Here is a 21,498-nt window from a genome sequence, read left to right as displayed (position 1 = left end):
TCACCTGGGTGGAAGGCAGAAGATCAACCTGTGCAAGCTATAATTACCAGAAGCTTCATAACAGAGGTGGGATTTGAGGGGCCTTCAACGCCTGGGAGGACTTGGATGGTACTGAGAAGAAGGCTGGAGGGTGAGGGCTGAGAGGAAGATGGATGTGAAAACATTCCAAGTTCATTCTCATTCTCTCATTCATTCACTCAACAAACCTGTATTGGCCATTTGACCAGAGGCCAGCAAATGTGCTGGTGTTAGGAATACAAATTCAAATAAGGCAGCAAGAGCCAGTGTATCCAAGGCAAGCCGCAGAAAAGATAAAATTTAAAAAATCTAACGTTACCTTTTAAATAAATGCTACCATGAATCATAGTTTGGTTTTTGGAGAAGAATACCAGCTAAGAGCCTATTATGTGCCAAGCATAGTGGGTACTTTGTGTATATTACCTCACTCCTCAAAGCAACCCCATATGGGGTGTATTAATACTTCCTTTTAGATCGAGTCAACGTAACACATTAGCATGTGGCTGGGCCAGATTTCAATCTAGTTGTGTCTGACTTCCCACTACACTATGATACCTCCCCAAAAATTATTGGGAATATAGTGTATGGACTGTTCTAACATATTTATTCACTTTAAAATATTTTTATTGATTTCAGAGAGGAAGGGAGAGAGATAGAAACATCAATGATGAGAGAGAATCACAAATTGGCTGCCTTCTGCACTCCCCCCACTGGGGATCGAGCCCACAACCTGGGCATGTGCCCTGACCCAGAATTGAACCTTGACCTCCTGGTTCATAGGTGGACATTCAACCACTGAGCCATGCCAGCTGGGCTAAATACTTTCTTTCTTTTTTAAAAATACATTACAAAGATGAAAGGAGAGGGATAGAGAGTTAGAAACATCGATGAGAGAGAAACATTGATCAGCTGCCTCCTGCACACCCCCTACTGGAGGTTGAGCCCGCAACCAAGGTACATGCCCTTGACCGGAATCGAACTCAGGACTCTTCAGTCCGCAGGCAGACACTCTATCCACTGAGCCAAACCAGTTAGGGCTACATACTTTCTTTTTATGTATTATGTTTATGTAAAACTTTCTTTTATATACTTTCTTTTAATCTGAAAAATATGAATTACTTTTCAACTTATAGCCATATACAATAATAATACTAAAAAGATAAAGTCTGAGAACAAAACCTATATAAAAGTACTGTATTGGGAGATTGATTTAATTAGTCAGATCTCTTCATTATTAAGTGTAGCTCTAAATTTCCTGGTTATATCTAGGTTATATTAAAATATCTATGTTTAATATATATTAGGTGATATAATTAGGTTATATTCTTTCTTTGTCTAATAAAAAGAAACTTACCAGTTCCTTAAGGGAGAGGAACTTTTTGTTGATATAAATTCTAAAAGAATATTTTCAAGAAAATAATTATATACAAATTATTGAGTAATATAACAAATTATGTCTTTAATGTTTTCAAAGGTACAAAAATGTTATTTTCAAAAATAATATCTTACATTATCTCTTAATATAACGTGAGAGTATAACACTAAAAAATATTTAGCAAAACCATTTTTACTTTAAGTTAAACTAATGTAGTTTACTGCTGTCTAACTTGATAATTGATCTAACCTGATAAAGGAATGGGAAAAATCCAGAGTGCTGCCCACCATTAATTAAATCCAAAGGACATTTTAAAAAATTCCTGTTACCTAACCTCTCAGTGGCATTTGATATTATTGTCCTTTTCCTCCCTCATAAAAAATTCTCCTCCCTTGGCTCTTGTGACATCACACTATCCTCTTTGGCAACTCTTTTTCAGGCTAGTTTTTCCAGCACATTCTCCTCTGTCTGTCATTCAGTGTCAGAAATCCTCAAGTTATAAAGCTGTCTCCATGCCCAGAGCTCTCTCTTTACTTGATAGCACCCATCCCAACAGCACTCCAACAAGCTACATGCCAGCCACTCCCACTTTTATCTCCAGCCTGGACCTGGCCTCTGAACCGTACATGGATATCCTCCTGTCTGCTGGGCATCTCCACTTGTAAATCTCAGAGAGATCTCAAAGGCAACCTTCCCCCAAAACATTAGCTCTCCCAAACCTGGTCCTCAGCCACTGCCTCCTCTCTCCATGAAAGACACCACCAGTATTCAATGCCACAAGCTAAAAACAAAGAAGCATTCTATTCATCTTCCTCTTCCTCCCTTGCCATTTCCAAAGCACCACAAGGTCCTGTCCTTGCTTCTTCGAAATGTATCCATTCATATCCATTTCCACTATCGCAGTCCTAGTCCAAACAACATTATCTCTCACCTGGACTTCTGCGGTGACCTCCTAGCTGTTTTCACAGCCTCTCTTGCTTCTCTAATCCATTTTCCAAGCCATAGAAAGAGTGTCTTTTTAAATCTCAAATCTGATTATATTGTTCTTTACTTAAAATCATTCCATGGCTTCCTGTCACTGTTGGGATGAAGGTCAAATGTGCTGAAATAGATTGCAAGGCCCAGCGTAGTCTGGTTCAAGCAATCCTGAACTCCTTGGACTAGGTTGGTTTTCTAAAATGCACCACACAGAGAGAAGGGCAGTAGAGATAGCAGTGAGTTCGCAGCTACTGAAGCTAGACTTGCCTGGAATCAAATCCTTTCTCCATCACTTGTGAGCTTGTGTTCTGAGCAATTCCCTTCTCCTCTACGAGACTTAGTTTCCTATCTGTAAGATGATCATTATAATCCTTACCTCATAGAGTAGTTGAGGTTTACATGACACAATATCTATAAGACATTTATCATAGTGCCTATTATATAGGAAGCATTCAATAAACATGGGTTATTATTTATTAGCACTTATCTAAGTTTTTAATTACATATGTATATATATAAAATGTGTGTAATTGCTTGACTAATGCCTCTCTCTCATGTTAGACTGTAAGTTTATGGGTTTGTCTTTGCTCAAAATTGTATTTGCAAGATCTATCCCAGTGCTTGGTAAGTGGGTGCTCAATACATATCTGTTGAATACAATAATGGATGGGTGACGTGACTGTACAGCATCTTTATCTAAACTCCTGTGAATAAAAAATATGGCTTGGAAGCTTCTGAATTTATATATGAAGAGGCTTTGGGTCAGGAGTTAGGGGAGGATGGGTGGGTAGTAGACTTGTCTTGAAGCTTCAACTGAGATCACTCGGTTTGCTTTAATTATGATACAATCGACACAAATAGCAATTTTCCTAGAGGTTCCTTTATTTACAATATATTTAATGTGCTTTCTTTTTGCTTATTATTATTGGGGTCATTGATAGCTTTTATTGAAAAGTGGGGCTAGAGTCCCCAAATAATCCTTGGTGATACCACTCAAGATGAGGAATATTATTTGGGATCTAAAATAAACAGTAAATATAAAATAAAAAGTGATTTGGGGATGGGTAGCTTATTAATTTATTACAAAGTCACTCCCAAGAAAGAGTTTGACCAAGATTTTGAGCAATGGTAACATTAACAATATTAGAGTATTTTAAAAAACATTCGTGTGGTTGTATGTAGTCTAGGATGTGTGAACTTTTAGAAATTATATAAATTTTATCCATCAGATTTGAGAATGTTGAGGATGGTAGGGTTGTGGGAGAAACAGGCTAGCTCATAAACAAATGGTAGAAGAGTAAAGCATGCAATTGTTTAGAGGACAACTTGTTAGAAATGTATGAATATAACAGCAATTTCACTTTTAAAAATTTACCCTAGAAGCATAGCTGAAAATGTTTTTAAAAACACATGAACTGGAATATTCATTGTAGAATTGTTGGTATCAAACCAAAACTGAAAGCAACCTAAATAATCTTCAACACCAAAGTGGTATATTCATACAATGGAATATTGGATAACTGTTAAAAGGAGGTCTCTTTATATGTATGAGAAAATCTCCAAGATGAAGTAAAAAATGAAAAACAAAATGCATTATATCTTCTCTTTTTTATAAATGAATACGCATTTATATGCACACACACAATAACATATATTTAAATTTTTCTAGAAGAAATTTACAAAAAAATTATTACAGTTAATTGTCTTTCAAGTGAGAGACAAGTAAGAGGGGCTTTTACTTCTTATACCTCTCTGTACTCTTTTCTATATTTTAAAAAACCAATAAGTGTTCTTTTTAAAATAGGCTTAATAATTATATTTCACCTGCAGATCAAGAAAGAACTGGTTAATTCTAGTATTAAATGAGATGATTGTAACAGCCCTAGTATAGGCATTGGCTTACAGTAACTGCTAAATTAATGTTATTCCCACCCACCTAACTCTAAGTTTCTTTGCCTCTCTTCAGATGAGTATGTTGGAGGTAACAACTATGTAGATACTGGTTTTTGCAGCCCCGGTATCCAGTATTGTGTCTAGTTCACAGTAAACGCTAAATTGAATTGAGGAGAGATTCTAAGACTGGCAAGCTTGCAACTGTAGCCAAGACAAAAACGATTAAAAGACAGTGAGGCAGTCTTCAAATTCTCTCCCCTGAAAGGAACTACAAAGTTGGATGAAACTGATAAACATAACCATGTTTGTGCTCTGGAAATTAAATAAAGGCATACAACAATGTTTATGCTTGGAACATTGGTTATTTACATACTCATGGCTGGCTCTAATGCTGTGTGCATTCAAAGAGAAGAGGCAACAGGCCCAGCAAAAAGTAAAAGCCAAGGCAGATAAAAACCCACCTAAACTCTGAATGTGTTTCCTATCTACCTACAGATCAAATGGCAGAGACCAGAAGATTTACTGATGCTTAAACACAACCTCTGTCCAATACTTTGCTGTCCTCTAAGTTAGGCAGATATAGAGGAGACTCTCAGTAGCCAGGCTTAAAAATAAAAACAAGAAAAAGAAAAGAAAAGAGCAGAAACCTTAGTAATCACACACTATAGAAAAGACAGATCTAACAGTTTTATCCCAGGCAGGTTATTAAACAAAAAAGCAAACAAACAAAAAACAACCTTGCCTGAGGAAGGGATCAAAATCCAGAGTTGCTACAATACATTCTCAAAATTGTCCAGTTTTCAACAACATCAACAAAGTGAGACAAGCAAAGAAACAAGAAAGTGTGACCATATTCAGGAGAAAACAAGCAGCCAATAGAAACTCTCTCTAAGTTTCTCTGGATATAGAATCTAGCAGATAAAGACTTTCAGCAGCTATTTTAAATATTTTCAAACAACTAAAAATATACTATATTCAAATAATTAAAGGAAACAGAGAAAATGATTCAACAAATATACAATCTAATAAGGAGCTAGATTATAAAAAAAATAATCAAGTTAGGATTTGGCATTCAAAAAATACATATAGGAAATAAAATATTTACTAGATGGGGCTTGACAACAATTCAAGATGGCAAAAGAAAGAATAAGTGAACTTGAAGATAGATGAATAGAATTATCCTATCTGAAAAGAGGGGGAGAAGAAGATCGAAGAAAATAAACAGAACATCAAGAGCATTAACATATGTGTAATAGTAGTCTGCCAAAGGAAATGAGAAAGAAAAGGGCAGAAAAAAATGTTGGAAGAAATAATGGCTGAAAATGTTACAAATTTGGTGAAAAACATTAATCTGCACATCAAAAAAAGCCTAATGAATCAAAAATAGAATAAATACAAGGAATCCATACATAGAAACATTTTTGTCAAACTTTTTTGAAAGGCAAAGAGATAATATGAAAACAGAAAGAAAAATGAGTCATCACATACAGGGGAGCATCAACATGATTAACAGTTGACTTCCCTTCTGAATATTCAAGATGAGAAGACAAAAACTGGGATTATATACTCAAAGTGCTAAGGGGGTGCCATTGAAAAATATTATATCCAGCAAAACTTGCCCCCTAAAACAAGGCAAAATAGAGATGCTCTAGATAAATAAAGGTTGAGTGAGTTTGTTGCTAGCTGGCCTGTCTTACAAGGAATACTAAAGGAAGTCCTTCAGACTAAAAGGAAATGCCACTAGGGAGTAACTTGAATCTACAGGAAGAAATGAAAAGCATCAAAAGTGGAAAATATGTGAATCAACATAAAAAGTTCTATAAATATATTTTCCTTTCTTCTGTTAACTCTTTCCCACTCATAAGATAATATAAAGTACTGATTGTAGCATCACATTGTTGTATTTATAGAGAGACTAGAGGCCCAATGCACAAAATTCGTGCAAGAGTAGGCCTTCCTTCCCCCTGGCTGCCGGCATCAGCTTGCCTCTGGCACCCAGGACCGGGGCTTCCCTCCAGCACCCGGGAGCCAGGCTTCCCTTGCAGCCCTAGATTCCTCCGGGGGTCATCCAGAAGGATGTCCTGAAGAACATCTGGTCTAATTAGCATATTATGCTTTTACTATTATTGATATAATGACAACACGACAATAGTAGCACAAAAGAGGGGAAGAGAATGAAGCACTGTTGGAGCAAAGCTTCTATATCTTGACAGAACTAGGTCAGTAAAAATATGGAGTAGCTCTGACCGGTTTGGCTCAGTGGATAGAGCATTGGCCTGCGGACTCAAGGGTCCCAGGTTCGATTCCGGTCAAGGGCATGTACCTTGGTTGCGGGCACATACCCAGTAGGGAGAGTGCAGGAGGCAGCTGATCGATGTTTCTCTCTCATCGATGTTTCTAACTCTCTATCCCTCTCCCTCCCTCTCTGTAAAAAATCAATAAAATACATTTAAAAAAACAATATGGAGTATATTGTGATTAGTTAAAGGTTGCATATTATAATCTCTAGGCCAACCAATAAGAAAATAACTCAATATGTAGTTAAAAAATCAATAGAGGAATATAAAGAATACATTTAAAGTATTTAGCACCAGAAAGGGCAATAAAGGAGGACCAGAGGAACCAAGAGACAGAAGGCATATAAAAAATAATTAGTAAAATGACAAATGTAGATGAAACCAATCAATAATTACATTAAATATGAATATTCTAAGCATCCATATTAGTATGAAGATATTTTCAAGCTGGACCAAAAAAATGATATCCAGCTATATGCAGTCTGTTCCCTAGATTCAATGACAGAAATAGGTTGAAAGTAAAAGAATGCAGATAGTAACAATAGGAGAGCTAAAGTGCTATCAATATAGACAAGCTATATTTTAAGACAAGAAATATTGCTAGAGCAAAGATAGGTATTTCATAATGATAAGAGTTAATGTATCAGGAAGATATAACAATTATAAATGTATCCACATCTAACAAAAGAGTGTCAGAACACATAAATCAAAACTGATATAATTGAAGGAGAAATACACAGCTCAACAAAAATTGTTAGAGATTTCAATACCCTCCTATTAATAACTGACAGAACCAGGTAGAAGATCAGCAAGAATGTAGAAGACTTCAACAATACCATCAACCAACTAGACCTGACATCTATATAACATTCTATCCAATGACTGCAGAATGCACCTTGTTTACAAGAGCATATGGAACATTCTTCAGGATGGTCAATAGGCTACATACACATAAAATACTAGTAAATCTTGATAATTTTAAAAGAACTCATAGGATGCAAAGTATGCTCTCCAATCACAATGAAATTAAATTTGATATTATAAACAGAAATAAATCTTTCAAATTCCACAAGTATTTGGAAATAAAACAATGTACTTCTAAGTAACCTATAGTTCTCAGAAGAAATCACAAGATAAATTATAAAATTTTTTGAACTAAATAAAAAACAGAGATAAGACATACCAAAATGTGTGGCATAGAGCTGAAGTAGTACTTAAAGGAAATTTAGAGCTTTAAACACATCAAAAGAGAATAACAGTCACAAATCAATAACATGAGCTTCCACCTTAAGAAACTAGAGAACAAAAGTGAAACTATCCCTAAAACAACAGAAAAAAAAAAGATAAAGATTTGAGCAGAAAGCAGTGACGGAGAAAGTGAAAGCAGATGTTGGTTCTTTGAAAAGATCAACAAAGTTGAGGAAACTTTACTGAGACGAACCAAGAAAGGAAAAGAGCACAAACACCCAAAACCAAGTGAAAGACGGGACGTCACTCTGATCAGACAGGAATTAAAAGGAACAGAAGGGAATATTATAAATAAGTTATGTCAAAATATTACCCAGCTTCTGAAATGAATGGATTCTTAGACAGACAGAAAATATCAAAAACATCTCAAGAATAATAAAAATTTGGAAAAGATGTATGGCATGTAAATAAATGCAATTAGCAATTAAAATCTTCCCCCAAAGAACCCAGGCTCTGATAGTTTCACTTATAAATTCTAGTACTTAAAGAAGATATGATGTCAATACTTTACAAAATCTTTCAGAAAAATAAAGGATGGAATAATCCCAAATTCATTTTATGAGACAAACATTACCTTCATACCAAACCAGATAAAGATATCACAAGCAAAGAAAACACTAACCAATATTCCTCATGAATGTAAAAACAAATATTCTTAACAAAATATTAGCACACTGACTTCAGCAGCATATAAAGAAAATTATATAACATGACCAAATTTATTCTATGCGTGCAAGGTTGGCTTTACATTAAAAAATAAAGTGATGACCCTGCCAGCGTGTCTCAGTGGTTGAGCATCAACCTGTGAACCAGGAGGTCACAGTTCGATTCTTGGTGGGGGCACATGACCAGGTTGCAGACTCGGTCTGGGGCGTGCAGGAGGCACGCTGCCCACAGCCAAGGCTGTTACTGCTGACAGGCCCCTGGAAGCTGTTGGTGCCTGCCCTTCTTATCCATTGTGCTACCCAGTCACGAGTGATTGACAAGGACGAAAGTTAGTGTGCTGCTGGGGGTGTTGGGGCGCTTGTGCCAAGAGAGCCCAGCACCCAGCTTGGAATCAACATGAACAAGAGAAAGAAGGGAAGGTGGAAATAAGGGAGAGGAAAAAGAAGAAGAGAAAGAGAAGGGGAAAGAGATGGAGATGGGAGAGAAGGTGACAGGGAGAAGACAAATGAACCAGTGCAATCATTGGGCTCTTAGAATCCCTTTCCCTGTAATGGGCAGTTGCCTTATTTATGAAGTAGAGACAAGACACCAATACTACAGGTTTGACATTTACCTTCCGAGTCTTTGTTGTAGAAAACACCATGGGGATGCAAAGAGTAAGGTCGGGAAGCAAAGTTCTTTAAATGGATGACAATCACGTCCCCCACTTCAGCCCTCAAGATGGGGCCCAGGAATCCAAGCCAGGGTGGTTTGGGGATCTCCGTGGAGTACGTCTCATCTGTGTAGTGTCTGTAAACAGCCTTTTTGTAAAGACCACCTATCCTGTTGGGCCCGCTTTCGAGAAATAAGGTTGCAAGTCTAAAAATAAGAAAGAAAAAATATTTAAATGTGGAAACTGAAAGAAAAATCTTAATAACATGCCTTCACAGGTCATGAAGTACATACACTTATAAATTCTCCTTTGGTGTTCACCATAGCCCTATCACCGCTGGAGAGCTGGCAAGATTATCCCTGATTTATTGAGGATGAAACGGGGGCTGAGAGTTAAGTGACAAGCCAAAGGCACAAATTAAAACAAAACACAAACACTCTAAAGTCACACTGCCCCTTTGCCCCCTTTCATTCAACACACCCCCCCTTTGCTTTTTTGTTTGACAAACAATATGCACTTGCTGCATCCCCAGCACTTCGCTGGGTGCTGTGGGGGATACAAAAGAGCTTATGGCCTAATAATGGAAAAATTAAGGAACTGCGCAGAGCAGTATTGAGCAAGTGCCAACCGAGTGGGTGAAGCATCAGATATAGCTCACATTTTCTAGGAATAATTAGTTCAGAGAAGGAAAAGGTTGCAGTGGTTGAAGAGGTCAGTAAACACCTCATGAAAAATGCAGGAATTGAGGAGGAGGAGGAGGATTAGATAACAAAAGGGAAAAGTGAGGACACTGGGCAGGGACAGAGCAAAAACCATGAGAAAGAAGCAGTCCCCATCGTTTTGGGGGAGAGGAGATTCTAGGCTGGAGGTTATGAGTCCTGAAGGGGAGGAGTCGTGAGAAATATGGGTGCATGTAACATCTGGAAGAAGACTGACCAGGTTGAAAAATTTAGGATCTGTCTTGGAAGCACTGAGGACTCACGGAGGTTTTTCCTAAAGTGGTGACGTGATCATCAGCCTTTCAGGACCATCCTTACGACAGTGGTGTGCAAGTTTTAGAAGAGTCGGGCAAAGAGGGGGAGCATGAATGAGGGGGCAGGGAAGCTGTCAGGAGACCAGTGGAGATGGGGCGGGGTGTAGTTGCAATAGAAAGAAAGGAGCAGATGTGTAAAAATAGTATTGTAAGATGTGATGTGAGCAAATGCCCTCCTGGGGCCCCACGGGGAAGGGGACACTCAGGCCCAGGGTCTGGGAGCTGGAGACAATAGCAGCACTGCCGACACCACCTCAGAGGTGGCCACGCCGGCTCCTGGGAAGGTGGCCCTCCCCGCCCCGCTCTCAGTCTGTGTGCTTAGCACAGGGCCCCACCCCAGACATACGGCTTCTGCTTGAAGTAAAGCTCCACCCCTTCGGGTGCAGCCATCTGAGTGTAGCTGTGTCCTCGGGGGGTGAGAGGCAGGCCCCCGTCTCACACACACCCCTGCCTGTGCACATGCATTCCCTCTCGGTCACTCCACAAACTTTATGTCAGACCTGGGCTACGGAACAAAAAGGCAAAGCCTGGAAGGAGCTCTCATTCTAGAAGGGAGAGCCTTGAGAACACAGATGGGGCACCTAATCTGGAGTGGAAGACAGATCGGGGAAGGTTTTCTAGAGGAAGTAATGCCTAAATATGGCCTCGAAGATCAAAGAGGAGTTGCCCAAGCAATGATATGGAAAGGGCTGATGTAGTAGACACTGTGGCGCTCTGCCAAGTCAGTGCCCACACTCCACTCTTTGAGCTGATAGCACACCTTCCCCATTCTCATGCTAAGTACCTTGGAGAGGCCTCCACCCCCAGCTCCAGTGATGGAGCAAGTGACTCAGCCTAACCGATCAGACACCAAGTCCCCTCAGATATTGGTGGAGGGAGGCCCTGTGATCCAGGCCTGGTCAACTGAATTGATGGAACTGGGCAGGGCGGACACATGTAGATGGCAGGGCAGGCTACTAATCTGGTGCTCTGGGCAGATAATGAATATGTGGCTCCACCTGAGATTTGCAAAAAATCCTCTTACCTGGAGGAAAGACTGAGTGCTGTGGAGAGGAGAAGGGGGCCTGGTGGTGGCAGTGCTCACCTGCCCCTTGGCCACCAGAAGAGAAGGAGCCTACCCTACAGTTCACTAATGTGAAAGCCGTCGGAAGGGACTTTAGTGACCACCTGTTATTACTTGAACACATATCTTGGGGTCTCCTACTTCCAAATCCCAAACCCAGCTCAAGCAGGTGATTCTTTCCAACCACATATAATACTCATCCTAGAGAAGTTCTGGAAGTTGTCATTTTCTCCACCTTCACTGTCATTTCCAGTGAATTTTGTCCCCCCAGCAAGGCCTGCAGTGCCCTAGGGATGTTCTAGTGCCCTTCAGAGCTGAGGCCCAGATGTTCTACCTCTCAATCTGGCTCCGCTGAGGACCCCTGGAAGTTCTCCCATCTCGGAGACCAAGCCCTTTCTCGTTAAAGGGGCCTTTTTGCTGACAGGTTTGACCTTGTTCTCTGATCATATTAGGTGGTCTGGGGCAGGCCGCATGCCTCAGCTGGTTAGAGTGAGGAAGTGATATGGTTGTGAAAAATCAATTTTTAACTTTAAAACTGTGCCATAGTCTATTTAAATGCTTTTCTTTTTAACTTTGTTGTGCAATAAGCCTCAGTTTATAAACGTGAAGTAAACCCTTCTTGTTAGCAAGTCCCTGGGAGAAAGAAAATAGTCTTTGAAAGACAAGCCCAGCAAACCAAAGCTCTTAAGGTTACTTGGTGGATTTCCGGAAAGATGTTCACTGGATATTTTCTTGTAGCCACAAACTCTACCCTGGACCCAGGCATCATCGGATATACAGCTGATCTTTGAGCAACATAGGTTTGAACTGTGTGGATCCATTTACACACAGGTTGTTTTCAAGAAATAAAGTTGATCCTTTGTATCCTTGAGTTTCACATCTGAGGATTCATTCAGGCATGGCTAGAAAACAGTATTTTTGCATTCCCAAATGGGGATTCCCAAATGGGGATTCCCAAATGGGGATCAAAAATACTGTTGAACATCTGATCCCCTCACTTCTCTATTCTGGGTTCCTAACACACACACACACACACACACACGCACGCACGCACGCACGCACACTCACACCAGTAAACACACATGCATATGCATGCTGAGCAGAAGTTCCTTATCATGAATTGTCTGGCAGAGCCAGCCGGACGAGAGGGAGGGGAACTGTAGGTTGCCTTCTGACAGCACTTATTGCATATGCTGCATATTTTAGCACTGAGTTATTTATTGACTTGTTTTGCATCTTCCTGGACATGTGTCAATCTTATCACCTAAACAGTCATCCCGAGAAGGGATTAGGTTTACTCAAGCAGTGGCTCCCAAATGTCCACCTAGGTACTAACTGTATCCAAATTATTTGGGACATTTGCCAAAAATGTAGGTCCCCAGGCCCCATTTTAGGGCAATTGAATCGGACTTTCTGTGTCAGGGCCGTGGCATCTATGCTTCCTGAGCTCACTAACCGATTCTCACGACAGAGCCTTCCAGTGCTTGCCCATTCGGAGTCTTCTTTCTTCCCAGGAGAAGGGGAGAACACAGAGAACTTTTGCAGTTCGGTGGGGCCATGAGATTTTGGCAAGTGCGCTATGAGAGGAAGTGACATGTGCCACTTCTGGGCCAGGGCCTTTAATTACAAGAGCCCTCACTTCCTCTGCTGCAGGGGAAGCCTTCAGCGGCGACAGTGAAGCCTCCAGATAGAAGCAGTCTGGCTCACTAGTTCACCCGGGTGTCCTGCAATCGTATGGCCCTCGGTGAACCCCAGTGTGTGAGAAATACACCTCTGTGGTGTGAGCCCGAGACTTGGAGATTATGTGTAGCTACAGCACCAGCTGACTTATTCTAATACAATTCTGATGTGAATGCAAGTTTGGAAATCACATTTCTATAGCATTTAGCACAAAACCCATAGAAACCACCTGACCCATAGTTACTATTTGAAACCACAGGAACTATTGGAAGTGGAAAAGGCAGGGAAGGAATGGAAGTCAGAGAATGTCTATGCAGCCGACCACCCCTAGAACACAGCATACCCTTGTAACAGTTGGACAGAGACGCCAGCTCATATGAGTTCTAAAAATGCAAGTCTTGCCGCCAAACAAAGCAAGGGGTGATTTCACAGAAGGCATCCTCAGGAAGCAGCCCGAGGTGTAGCTGGAGTGCACGCATTAGATGCTTCAATGGTGGGCTGTCTATTGTTTATAATTCAACTGCAGGACGGTCCCACTGTGATGGACCAAGTGATCACTACCCCTCAGGTTCACCCCCAGCATACATCCTAACATTTTGACTCAAACTGAGCAGGTGTCTTTGTCCTGCTGTGAAGGAATCCAGCTGGGCTGAGAAGTCTCCCATCAGCAACCACTTTAAGGACAGAACGAGATGCAAAATGCTCACATTGCTAAGGCCAGGGGCAATCCTGCCAAAGAGACACCTTCTAAAAGCCGGTGAGATTAACCACTGCGGGAATGAGCCTGCCCCTGAGAATCATTGAACCAGTGCAGAGGCGGACTCCAGGTTAGATTCCCAGGATTTCATAGCTCACAGCAGGCATGCACCTTGCCAGAACCACTGTTCCCCACAGCCTGGACCTTTTAGCAGGATTCTTCCGCATCCATTCAACCACTGAGCAATTGCAGAACCTCTCCTGTATATGGGACATTAATCTAGAAACTAGGGCCAAGATGTGTGAATCTCAGTCCCTACACTCAAGGGACATACCATCTGGTTGGGAAGACAAAACATATGCATTGGAGAATAAATAGCAACACCCAGTTTCCCATACCAAGTGGCAAAGATATCATGTAGAGCTAAATGTCTGAGTGTGTGTGTGAGAGTATGAGGGCAGGGTAAAGATGAGCTTTGAAGTAACATCAGCAGAGGTATGGTCAGGGAAAACATAAGAAATTATTATAGTCACAATATGGATAAGCAATTGTTGTCTGAGCTTGAGAAGGCACATTGTTCACCGAGGAGAAACAGGACTAGATGGATACAATGACACTTGGCAAAGACAAGGGTGGAGATGGTGATTATACACTGCAGCTCAGGCGCAGCCACACGCTCCCTAATTGGGTTAATGATTTCAAAGCCATCCCACCTAAGCGATGTGCTCCCGTTCACATTCTCTCCCCCGGGTTCCCCGCACCACCTGAGTCTTGAGTTCCTCCTTCTCCCACTTCATTTCCACAGAAGCCCCTCAGAACACACATAAGGCAGGTTGAAAAAAAAATCACACAGTGAAGGGAAAGGGGAATGAGCTTGAATCCCAACTTCCCCACTTGATGTTGGGAGATCTTGGGGAGATCTGAACCCAAGTTTCCTTGGCTGTCAACCGGTGGCCATCGTAGAGCCATCAAGGGGAGTAAATGAGACAAGACGTGGAGCCCCACGCACAGTGTCTGAATGTTGAAGCAATGGTAATTATGGGAGTAATGATTATTTCTGGCAAAGCTTTAATCAGAAAAGAACAAAATGTGACCATTTGAAGTGTCTTTCCCGCAGAGCTCCGGCTCGCAGGAGAAGTCCTAGAGATAGGAGAGAGAGCATGACGGCTAACATTTCTTGTGTGCTAACTCAGTGTCAGGCTTTACCTCTGATACCTGTCTTATGGGTTGATAATGGCTTGCAACGTAAGTCAATATGCTTATCTCCTTATTTGGAAAAAGGGCCTTTGTTAAGGATTTTAAGATGAGGAGCTGATCCTGGATTATCCAGGGGGGTCCTAAATGCTATTAAAAGTGTTCTTATACCAGGGGGATTAGACACACACAGGAGAAGGTGACATGAAAATGGAGGCAGAGATTGGAGTGATGCCCCCTCCTCAAGCCAAGGATTTCCAGCAGCCACCAGAAGCTGGAAAAGGCAATGAATGGATCCTCCTTTAGAGCCTTCAGAGGCAGTGTGGCTCTGTCAATACCTTCACTTTATTTTTAATATATTTTATTGATTTTTTACAGAGAGGAAGGGAGAGGGACAGAGAGTTAGAAACATCAATGAGAGAGAAACATCGATCAGCTGCCTCCTGCACACTCCCTAATGGGTATGTGCCCACAACCAAGGTACATGCCCTTGACCGGAATTGAACCTTGGGACCCTTCAGTCTGCAGGCCGACGCTCTATCCACTGAGCCAAACCAGTTAGGGCAATGCCTTCACTTTAGATTTTTGGCCGCTAGAACTGGGAGAGAATACATTTTTTTATTGTTTTAAGCCACGCAGTTTGTGGTAATTTGTTACAGCAGCCACAGAAAACTCATACACCCCCACCACAACCACCACCAAGAAAGGACTATCATTATCCCCACTTTACTGATGAGAAAATTGAGGCAGAGATTCAATTACTTGTTTAGTACGTGGAACAAGAATTCTAAGTTTCTAAGCTGATGCTAGAGCCCCACATCCACCAATAAGCCAGGCTGCCTTGTCATCTCTGTCCGACCACTGCTGGGCCACACTTGGCTGGGGAAACCCACCCTGGGCCTCCTGGTCCCCCTGATTGGGCAGAAGATCTGTCACGTCTCTGCATGCATGGTATGAAAAGCTTTTATGACAATGCCCGCAACATAGTAAGGACTCAATGACACTTAGCTATTAATGTTGTTGGTGACTTCTCTAGAATCCCACTAACCAGGCCTTGGGGTGGGAAAGAGAAGAGGGGGATCAAGAGGGTTTTGTGAAGGATGGGAAACAGGGAGAACTGAGGAAGAGGAAGGTGGCAGGTGCTGCCAGCTGCCTTGCAAAATTCATGTCCCACTTATTAGTAAAAGAATTAAATCCTACTGTTTTCAGGCCAAAAAACACATAAATGAAAGATTATATCTTCAAGCCCCTTGTGAGGCTTGGAGTATCCAATGAGATATAAGTAGAATTCATTGGGTGGCATATCCATGAGAGCGCTTTATAGGGCTGAGGCAGCAGAAATTTGCTCCTTCTACCTTTTTCCTTCCTCTCTTCCTTCCTGGAACATAGACATGAAGGCTGGAGTTCCAGCCGCGGCCTTGTGACCATGAACTTCCTTGAGGAGTAAAATCACATGCTAAGGATGTTGAGTCAGAAATTGCTAAGGCCCCTGAAATCCTATCATACCAGCTGTCCCAACAACCTTGCCCTGCCCACATCTGGATATCTTTGAGAAGAGTGTACAAAACCATAATTTGTTTAAGCCACTCTATTCTTGTCACTACTGGCAGCCAAAAGCAATCACTAACTGATAGAGGGAAATAACAGCAACCCCAAGAGAGTCACATGACATCAGGCCCCACAAGATGTTTTTCTGCTGATAAGATAAAAGTTGAGATTTGAAAGTCACTCTCTGTCCAAGACTAAGCTCTAAAAAGATGAAATCCTTCCCTTTATTTTAAAGCTTCTCTTCTCCCACCTGCTTCCTCCAGTTGACTCTTTCAGTAGACATGCAGGTCTCTCCTTCACACCCATCCTGGAGCCTGCTCAAAACCCTGTGCCATCAACTGGGCTTACACAGTGTTGTGATGGGTGAACTCCCTAAACTTGGGGTTTGAGCAGTTGCCAGCCACACTCATTCAAGTGTGGTTCTGCCTGTGAGTTAGTGCCCACAAAAACCTCTGAGTTTCACTGGGAAGCAGAAGCCTGCACGTGTGGGTTGCCTAATGAGGGCTTTGGTGAGAATTGTGGCTTTAAATAAAGTGAGCCCACTCTGGCTCCATGAAAGACCAGGCTTTGCCACCGAAGCACAGTCACGCCTTAAAGTGCTTTACGAGCTCCAGCAGGACTGGCGCGATGGATCAAATGCTGACACCGTCCCCAGGCAGATCAAAGGAGCCCTGTGTCCCCATTAAGCACAAGAGGGAAGAGGGGGGAATATATTCATCGAGGAAAAATATTTCTAGGTAGAATATAACTCCTATATCCTATACTTCCTAGAAAAAAATGTTAGTGGATATAATCTCAATTATGTTTTTGAACCCTGTGATCCAGCAAAGGCACCACGTTGGAAAGTTAAATTGCATCATCTGACTGCTCTAGTGTCTCAGTAGAATGGTTTCAGTGCATTTTCTATCTCATTCTTGTGAATCAGGATTCATTAGACTCTTATTGCTGCCTAATTTTGGCTTCCAAGCGTTTTTACGTCACTGAAACTTTAGCACTCGCTTTCCTCTTCTCCTAACTTTTGCCAATTAGCTTTAGGGATTATATTTCAACTCCCTCATTATACAAATTAAAGAAATGGATGTTCAGAGAGACGATGTAGCTTGCTCAAGGTTACACAGCAAGTTGGGGGCAGAGCAAGGACTAGAAGTCAGGTCTCCTGATTCCTATTTCAGGTTCTTTCCACCCATAGTGGAATGCTGGGAACCTCTAAATACCAGGCATTTGTCTGGTTCTGAATATCCAAAGAGCAGACCGTCCTCAGAAACGCCACCTACTCATTCTGCAGGACTCTGAACGACAGCATGGCCGCATCATCCAAGATGATTCCTTGCTCCTGGGGAAATGGCACCACGCAGAGCACACATACATGATCCACGATCGTGGCATCTTCACATGTGACAGCTGTGACAACTGTGAACTGTAGTATCTGAGACATGTGTTCTGTGGTCTTCAAACAAGGATCAGCAGCCTTCCTGGGGACTTGCCCTGAGCCACCTGCCTCACCAGTAGCACCTCCTGAGATAACTGTTGATAAAAACCAATATACATGGCACCCTCAACCAGGCTCCCCATTCAAGAGTCAGGAGCCACCCTGCATTAATCTGTCTCTTTACACACCAGGGGGAAGCATGTGGGGACCTTGGATCCAATATGACATATACATGCTAGCTGTCCCTAAAGGCAGGAGTCCTCTCATGTGAAACCACATTTGTTAAACCATCTCACTCTACTCGGATACCAAACTGTGTTTTAATCATGGCTCTTTTTTCCATTTCTTTTTCACCAAAACTATTTTCATACATTTTTTAAATCCTCACCGAGAGAGAGAGAGAGAGAGAGAGATGCAAGAGAGAAACATTGATCACTTGCCTTCCATATATGCCCTGACTGCATATCAAACACCCAACCTTTTGGTGTATGGGATGACACTCGAACCAACTGAGCCACCCAGCCAGGGCTATACATTTTTTGTGTGCTTTCTTCAAAGCACCATCTTATGGCTGAAAAGAGAGCCCCTAACTCCTTCCTGCACCCAGCTTTGTGGAAACAGCATTCCAATATTTGAGGTTTTAAGTATTTTGGGCTTCTCAATGAATAGGTAACCAGTTTTGGTCACTGACATGAGTGATCACTTTCAGTGTCTCTCTGAGAAGAGTGACAAGTGGACTGAACCTGTCTTTGGTAAGAATTGGGTCTTTCTAGAACTTCTAATTACTGGAATCCCTGGCTTCCGCAAAGCTGAGTTTAATTCAGCAGGAAAGGATCACCTTTGCCAAGAAACAAGTTTCATGGTTTAAAGCAGGGTGGGGAGGGCTCTGGAGCTAAAGCAATGTTGTTTGGTGCTACCTTCACTCTATAAACTCTGCCAAGTACTTCGTGGAACCTCAGCTCCTGGCTTGTAAAATTGGAATAATAATATGTACAAGCAGCAATGAAATGAAAGTTTCTAATGGAATTCCTATGTAAGAACAAAGATCAAAGAATACTGACATGGACATGTAAGGAGAAAGATAGCATTCTCTTTTACTCAACCATATGGAAAGGTCGTCCAGTATCACACTGAGCTCAGGAATAAACTCACTACACTCAACACACACATCGTGAGTAGTCTTGCGTCCAATGGTTGCTCACGACTATTTTCTATTGAGCGTTTTCTGAGAATGGCAGAATCCTATTTTTTGGGAAGGGCACCAGCAGGGAGGGTAGCCTTTCAATCCCATGTCCAGGGAAGATTACCACCACCAAAGGCCAGCACAGGTAGGATTCAAAGAAGTCAAGAGCTTTCTTTGGAAATAGCCCCTGTACATTAAATTTCCTGGTACAAAGCTTAAGGAAAAGACGTTCTTGGCAGCCTGGCTGGCACAAGCATCACCCTTTAATTTTAAAACAAACAAACAAACACCTATGGCTCTGGCTGTGTCACCGTTGTGGCATAACCTGGAAGCCGTGTGTCCAAGCCAAATGGATCTTTGTTCTTTGTCCAGGGCAGGGGACCTGGCTCGAAAGACTTGCTGGTAGACCCTGTGCTCTTACTGACTCTTAGCAACTAATCTCATCTTTAGAAAATGGAACTTGAATATTGACTGCAATGGGCTCTGCCTATCAGAAAAGAAACAAGCATCCAAATAGCCAACAGTGGTTACCAGAACATCTCAAAAGTTGTTCTAAGAAGCACAAAGCTGAAAATATGCATAACAACTTTTGGAGCCAGGGGGTGACATCAGAGGGATCTCCAGGGAACAGATAAGAGATATAAGACATTAGACCCCACAAGGAAAACAGGAAACGAGGGCTATATTCAGCAAAAATAAAAAATCATGGATATAGAATATTCTAGAACCATCTCACCCAGCTACACCATGGGCTCTGGAGATAGGCTATTGCCTTCAGATTGAATGAGTCGGGGCTGGAACAAGCCTCTCACCAGTCAAAAAGCCATTTGTAATGGACTCAATAAAGTTCTTTAACCGCCAGCCAAATCTATTGTAACTGTCCCTCTCTTAAACATTACAAAGCAAACACAAAAATGATGTTTCATTCCAAAAAATAAAAACTAAGAAAACACTGTGTGTTTTAACAATGAAGAATTCTTGAAAATTCTCAAATTTCCATCCCAAAGATTGCCATTCTTTTTTAAAAAAAAAAAAAAACAGAGTCTAGAACTTCCTTGAATTACTAGAGATGTCTCATGAAAACTGTCCATATATAGAATGAGCCATTATTCAAGCAGCTGGTTGTGTCTGTGGCTCTTCACAGACAAGGCTTTGAATAGAAAGTTCAGCAAACAGATGGAGTGAAGAATGTCTCTTCCAAACTGCACACCCACCCCGATTGGGCTTTCCAAGCAAACGCAAAACCCTTCTTGTTGATTGACATCAACTCACCCCCATCACCACCACCCAAGGAATACAACCTTCCACGTGTCAGTGAAAAGGAAGCCAAAACTGGGAGTCTCTGGGGACCCCATGCTCACTCACTTGTCTTCTGCGAAACTTTTCCCAGTAATAACGTTCTTCCCCTGGGGTACATAGTCCCAGTATTCTTCCACAATTCCAATGTGGTATGTTCTGGTAACTGCGCCAACCAGCCCAGACACACCCAGGAATGTGATGAGAAGGATGCAGGCAGCCTGCTGCTTCCAAGGCATTTGTGATTGTAACTCAGGCCAGCAGCGTGTGCAGGAGGCAACCCTGCCTGGCCCTCCCCCTCATTCGGAGTTAGTTATAAATGAGAAAGAGACAAGGCCCAGCTCCTCCCCCTCAGGAGCTTGGGGTTGGGTCAGAGGCTGACAACTCGGATAAGCTGAGCAAGCTGGATGGGGGAGTTGCTATGATGACAAAACCTTTGCCAGCCATCCAAGAAATGTGTAACTGGCTTATTTATTTGGTACCCAAGCCAAACAGGCCTGTTTCTGTAGGTTTTGGGGCTCTGCTCTGATATTAATCATTCATCATTACCAGGAATGGCAGTACAACTAGTTGGGCTAATAGATTTCCCCGCCTTCTTCCTCTTTTTTTCCCCCTCCACACCCATTATAGGAACATATTAAAATCTGAATACTGGGCTGGCCTGAATGGAGCATCAGGAAATATCTCAAGCACTAAAGAAGGCTTCACCTCTGTCAGCAGCGCAGAGGGCATGATGCAATCACTCTCTGCCATCTTGCTTTATAGGGCTACATGAAACAATCAACTCACATCATAAAGTTCATAACAACATTGTAAAACCACACTAATTCTTCATTTGCTCGTGAATCATCTCCACCAAATTCAAATCCCACCAGCAAAAATTAGGAGTTCAATCTCCCAGTTCAGCCACAATTCTACAGGTTATCACCCCTAAGACTGAGCTGCCATTCTGGGACATGAGTGACAATAATACATGAGGGATACCCTGCAGGCACATGAAGACCTAATTCAGTAGCAGGTCTTTGGGTCAAAAAGGTGAAGGGAGCGCCCATTCTTCTGTGTGCTCTTATCTGTGTCCTAAAATCTCAGTGCTTAAAGAGAACTCATCTGCCCCAGCCAGTTTGGCTCAGTAGATAAAGCATCGTCTTGTGAACTCAAGGATCCCAGGTTTGATCCCAGTCAAGGGCACATACCTCAGTTGCAGGCTCGATCCCTGGCCCTGGTTGGGGCTTGTGTGGGAGGCAACCA

At 42.0% G+C, this 21,498-nt stretch overlaps 1 protein-coding gene across 1 annotated transcript in view; it reads right to left on the bottom strand.

Annotated features, from left to right (window-relative positions):
• Positions 1–20,489, bottom strand: part of HEPHL1 (hephaestin like 1) — a gene marked incomplete at both ends in the record, with an annotated part of 58,482 nt that extends 37,993 nt beyond the window's left edge. Inside the window, 2 exons of the mRNA XM_081099632.1 lie at positions 9,089–9,333; positions 20,320–20,489. Coding sequence (XP_080955758.1) covers positions 9,089–9,333; positions 20,320–20,489 — 415 coding nt within the window. The remainder of the gene's footprint in view (positions 1–9,088; positions 9,334–20,319) is intronic.
• Between the last annotated feature and the right edge of the window lie 1,009 nt (positions 20,490–21,498).

The sequence above is a fragment of the Myotis nattereri genome, assembly GCF_964212035.1.
Source record: "Myotis nattereri genome assembly, chromosome: 9".
Classification (NCBI taxonomy): Eukaryota; Metazoa; Chordata; class Mammalia; order Chiroptera; family Vespertilionidae; genus Myotis; species Myotis nattereri.
The sequence above is the reverse complement of the archived record's forward strand: the minus strand, read 5'-3'. Positions and strand labels throughout refer to the sequence as shown.